Source organism: Lynx canadensis, chromosome D4 (assembly GCF_007474595.2).
Source record: "Lynx canadensis isolate LIC74 chromosome D4, mLynCan4.pri.v2, whole genome shotgun sequence".
NCBI classification, from domain to species: Eukaryota; Metazoa; Chordata; class Mammalia; order Carnivora; family Felidae; genus Lynx; species Lynx canadensis.
In genome coordinates this window covers 65508950-65514829 of record NC_044315.2, presented here as the reverse complement: position 1 = coordinate 65514829, position 5880 = coordinate 65508950, and the positions used below count along the sequence as shown (strand labels likewise).

Here is a 5880-nt window from a genome sequence, read left to right as displayed (position 1 = left end):
GGGCAGTTAAACCTATAGTTTGGCTCTCAGCTCTGTTGCTTGTTATGATAAAACTTTGAAACTTTTTTTCTTCATTGAAAACATAGGCATAATTAAACCAAATTTATTCACTTGTTGTAAAGGTAAAACAACAGTGTTTGTGAATGTGTTCACCAAAGTGTGAAAGACAGGTGATAACTGAAAAAGACCACAACAACAAAAAAGTAAACAAGGTAAAGTTGGTTTTAAGATCAGTAACTCTGAAGGTAAGGCCATCTGGGTTTCAATCCAGACTGAAGCACTTACTGGATTTGAGTCCTCCAGCAAGTAGCATCAATAAACCTCAGTTTCCTTCATCCATAAAATGAAGATACAAATAATACCTGATAGAGTTTATGTATGTGTCATAAATAGTAAACTTTCAATATTAATTACTATTACTGTATTATCATGAATTTTTTTTCTTTTTCCCCATTCAAGAAAAGATGTTGCACATTTTATAAGTATGATGTTTTTGGTTCATTAGCACATTTTTGTGACTCCTTAATTAATCTTGGAATCTTTGAGTCAAATGGGAATTTATAAAACATTCAATCAGATTTCCCACATTTTTGGGATCCAGCCAAGCATGAACACTTCTAAGGATGAGAGCTCCTTCCCTCCATTGGCCTCTTGATCTACCATATGTCCATCCTGATAGGAACCATATGACCCCTCTAATAGGACAGGCTTTCTTTCATTAAAAAAAATCACTTTCCTATATCTTCCTCCTTAAAGCCAAATTCATTTTCTAAATAATCCAAAGAAATATACTTTCCTAGAGAATATCTATTCATGTATTTGATATCCATTTTGGTTTTCCCTACCTGGAGAAATTCTCTACATCTTTGATCGCAGCCTAGTCATTAGCTCATAAGTACACTTTTGACCACAATAACAATTTGATTTTCCTTTATAAACTGTTACTAAGTTGTAGTGACTTTAAACCACTGCAATTGATTTCCTGTTACTAATTTCAGGACTTTATGTATATTTCCCATGAGTTTTTACCATGAAAGGTTTAGCTCATTGTTTATAGTGTACTGCTCACTTGATGTAAGTGTGTTTAAAAAAAAAAAAAGAGGGGCGCTTGGGTGGCTCAGGGGGTTGAGAGTCTGACTCTTGATTTCTGTTCAGGTCATAGTCCCAGGGTCATGGGATCAAACCCCACATTGGGCTCTGTGCTGAGACTAGAGCCTACTTGAGATTCTCTCTCTCTCTCTTTCTCTCTTTCTCTCTTTCTCTCTCCCTTCCTCCCTCCTTCCCACCCTTCTCTTCTCACTCACGCTTGCTCTCCCTCTCCCTCTCTAAATACATAGATATAGATATAGATATAGATATAGGGTGTGTATATATGCATGTGTGTATATATATATGTTACACACATGTATGTGTGTGTATATATATGCACACACATATATAATTATGTATAATTGTATATAAATATAAATATATATAAATATAAAATTATAAATATATATATATTTTATTTTTTAAAAAAATTGTTTTTAACGTTTATTTATTTTTGAGACAGAGAGAGACAGAGCATGAACGGGGGAGGGTCAGAGAGAGGGAGACACAGAATCTGAAACAGGCTCCAGGCTCTGAGCTGTCAGCACAGAGACCGACGCGGGGCTCAAACTCACGGACTGTGAGATCATGACCTGAGCCGAGGTCGGCCGCTTAACCGACTGAGCCACCCAGGCGCCCCTAAATTTTATATATATATATATATATATATATATATATATATATATATATATATATATATAAATTTTGAATGTACTGGAACACATTTATATCCATTAAACAGGTTTTCTAAGATTTCTGCAAGAACATCTCGATTATTTTTAAAGGGGAGTTATTAACACAAAATGTTATTTTTTTAATTTGAAGTTTGAGTCCTGTGCTACATTTAGGTGCTTTATAACTACTGTGGACCCAGAGAAGCCACAGTTCATTCCTGTTTACAACTTGGGATCAGCCTCACTTCTCACCGTCTCAGAATTTCCCAGTTACACTGGAGGGAGAGTGTTGGAAATTTTTATCTCTCTAATTTGTTTTCAAGTTGCTCATTTTTCTTCTTTTTTTTTTAAATTAAAGTATAGTTGACACACAATGTTATATTAGTTTTTTTTACGTTGCTCATTTTTCTTGATAGCATTTACCAACATATTAACCTGTGAAACTGCTACTTATTTTTCAAAACAGTATTTACATATTACTTCTCCAAGAAGCCTACAGAAATCTCCCCAAGGGAATCGTTGCTCCCAGACTGCCATTTGTCACTTCCCCATGAATTGCTTGATTGCAAGTAACTGGAACTCTCTGTTTAATAAGATAGGCAGAGAGGAAATGTATTTATTCACAAAACCTAAAGAGGGTCAAAAAATAAAATCATGTGAAGAACAAGAGGACAACTCAAGTTCTAGAAGATCCAGTTCCTGACTCCAAGACTCTCTCCTCATGACTTGTCTTGCTTTCCTTTGTTAGCTTTCTACTCTTAGTTCAAACTTGTTTTCTTCACAAATTGAGAAATATAGCTCTTAATAGCAATCCAAGCTTTAAAGCTTTTACTATCTGCCACTGGGAGGGGAGAAGAATAACTCTCTTCATCAGAACCAATTGAAAAATCTCAAGGGAGTACTATGACTTGACCACCACTGGACTCATCAATTGTGTGGCCATAGGGGCAAAAATACTATGATTAGCTTGGCTTTGGTATAGTTACCATTACTGGACCAGTTTACAATGGGTAGGGAATCAGCTACCCATCATATGGCAGCCTTTAATGAAGATAATGAAGGCACAGTTTTCAGGGTAGGAAAATAGGAAGGTAGTGCCAAGTATCCCAAAGATGTTTATTTTTTTCTATTTATTTGTAGCTGTTTTTATAACTAGATGGTGAGATTCTTGAAGGCAATGACTGTGTCTTAAGATAGTGACCATTTCTCCTTATTTTCTATGAATTGAAAAATGCATTAGGTTTGGAATATGTATATATATATATTTTTTAAGTGTTATATATATGTATATGTAACACTTAAAATATATATACATATATATTTCTTTAAAAATGAAAAAAATATATAGGTATCTTTAAAAAATAACACTTGTGTTTGGTAATACTTAACATGCATACCTTGTGTTAAGTAATATATACTCCCATCATTAGTATAGTCTTTGTGGTGTTTGCAGCTTTTGGCAGATAATTTTCATAGTTAAATCTGGAAACTAAAATATAAGCTAAATATTTTAAGAATTCAGTTCATGAGAAAAAAAAGACTGAAATAATATTTAGATATATGGCCAATTTAATAATATGCATTTGTCTCTATAGAAAGCCTTAAATTTAATTCATCAGGCTTTTAGTTCCAGTTACAAAGTGATGGGAAGAATCTTTTCCAGATTATATTCATATTTTCAAAGATTCTTGGTGGCTAGTTGAATAGACTGATTTGCCTTTCAAAACAATTTGCACCCATCTGTTTCTAATACTTTGTCTCCTTTACGTTCATTCATGGCCAGGTGACATTTCTGAAGGCTTGAATTCTTTTTCTTTTGGATTGGCTTCCTGCAAGAAGGTGCACACTCCGAAAGACTACTCCTTTGCCTTATATCATTCAGATCCCTCACTTCACTGACTTCCTTTGTGGTTCTTATATCTGGACACTGGCATTTGTTTTTTCTGTGTGTAACTGCTCTAGTTTTGCCAGCTCTAGGAAATGCAGTTTTTTGCTTCATCTCTTGTTTACTTGGAGACCTGTGTTTCTCAACCTGTAGGCATATGAAACTGTTACAGGGGCTTTCAGCTTCAGAAGTACTCTCACATTTAGAAGAACACTTGGGTCTCTTCCCAGCAGTTGAAGGAAATTTCACATGTTGAACTGTGGTTGAAGATGCTCTCCCATAGTTTGATTCATAACTATGCACATTCTTCACTTTTGAGCACACACAGCATATATTTTGAGTGAAGCATTCACTTCTGTTACTTCCTTTCAGAGAGGGATTACTTGATTCTCTGCTTAAAGATCTCTTTGTAAGCCCAGCACACCAAGATTTGGATCTGTGAGTATTGGACTGTGATTGTCTTTGGACTCTTCTACTGAAATGTGAACCAGCTTCTGTAAATTGGGAGGACTGTTTGCCCTTCAACCTCTTCTTTTTGAAAGATCTCAGCTTCCTACTATTTCTTTTAGAAGAAAGGGCAGTTTCTGAAATGCAACTCCAAGAGGGGTCCCTCTTTCTGGATTTGTAACCTAACAAGGATCTTTCTCTCGGCAATCTTCTTTGAAAAATCTTTGGTGGTGAATCTGAGTGTTTATTCTTTTCTGCTTCTTTTTCCTGGAAATTGATCTGCTGGTCCGGGCTCAAAATCCTTCCTTCTTTTAGACTGCACTGACATGTCTGCCCCTGATTAAAAATTTCCAGGGAACTGAAGGTATGTGCAGTTGTGTCACTCTTTCTCAGATCCTGGACATTACCAGAAAGCAACTTAATCCCTTCCATTTTCCTCTCTTGAACTTTTTTTTTGCAATTCAGTAAGCCTGGGCCCCTTTCCCTTGGTGTAGGGAAATCCAAGATTATATTGTTAGTAGAAGTTGTACCTTTGTGATCACCTGATTCTGGTTTGTCTTCAACCCAAGCATGGATTTTGCTTGCTGTTTTTTGACGGAGTAGTGGGATTTCCGATTTCTTCAAGGAAGAGTTACTATTTGGAAACTGTCTCAAGCCTGACAGAGGCTTCTGCTCATTATTCCATTGGCCCTGGGTGTTTCTATGTTGAGATGCCAGTAGAGCCTGATCCTTAGACAAAGACAAAACAGAAGCTGATGCTATGGACTTCTTATTTACCCTTGGTGAAACAGAAGGACATTGATAGATGGCTCGTTGGTCATAGGTCTCCATGGTATAAGGTGAATGAACAAAACTGATAAACTCATGCAGGAAATGGTGGGTGTGTTGTTGTAGATAAGGTTCCAGGAGATGAATGAAAGACTCACTGTCCAGATCATATTCTGTCATGTGTTGGAGAATGGTGGCTAGAATATTCTTCACTGTATAGCCATAGTCTCCATAAACAGCTGTTAATTCCCGTTTCAGCCAGGGGACCAGTCGGTGTAGACAACCAGGGTTTCTCTTGAAATAATTAGCTGATAAGTGCTTTTCAAGTCTGTGGCCTTGGACATGTGTCACCCAAATTCCAGAATAATACAAAGCTCTTCTGAACTTCATTACCACTTGATCTCTAAAGTGGCCTACGGACATGGAGTTTGGCTGGGACTTCCCGCTATCACCAAACTCCCTCAGTAATTCTTGGACAGTCAATTCTCTGAATGGTCTGATTTTCCTTGTAATGCCCTCAGGGTTCAGACCGAGATGATTGCTTTGAGAAGACTCCACATAGCTTTCCTCCTCCGAGGGAAGAAACCCTGAGTCTTTGGTGTCATTCTCTGGCCTGGTGGAACAACACTGAGAAGCAAAGCAATGCACACCAGAACAAAACACGGATTTTTTTCTTGATCTTGAGTAAAAAGAGTCATTACTACTCTTGCTGAAACAGGGATTCCAATCAGACTCATTCTGAGTACTCTCCAAGCAGTTAGGACAATCACAATCAGATGAGAAATCAAATGGCATTGTCCTGAAAAGATTATATTTCAGTTGTATATGAGAAAAATTGGTTCAAATCAATTCCTCATTTGGCATGAAAAATGCCTTTAAAAATATTTCTGTAATATGGTTTGTCTCTCCATGGAATAAATTCTAGAACAAGTTTAAGAAACAAACTATTCCTTGAAATTAGTAATAATATGCTCAATAAAACCCAACATGGAAAGGCAATGAGGATTAAGGCACACT

At 36.6% G+C, this 5880-nt stretch overlaps 1 protein-coding gene across 1 annotated transcript; it reads right to left on the bottom strand.

Annotated features, from left to right (window-relative positions):
• Window positions 1-3483: 3483 nt before the first annotated feature.
• Window positions 3484-5658, bottom strand: LOC115499108 (E3 ubiquitin-protein ligase Topors-like). Its single transcript, XM_030292827.1, has one exon. The coding sequence runs from the start codon at window positions 5656-5658 to the stop codon at window positions 3484-3486; it is 2175 nt and encodes a 724-aa protein (XP_030148687.1).
• Window positions 5659-5880: the final 222 nt, after the last annotated feature.

What these genes read in the sequence shown, in the direction of transcription:
- LOC115499108 (XM_030292827.1), bottom strand. Translation starts at nt 5,658, where the DNA reads ATGCCATTTGATTTCTCATCTGATTGTGATTGTCCTAACTGCTTGGAG.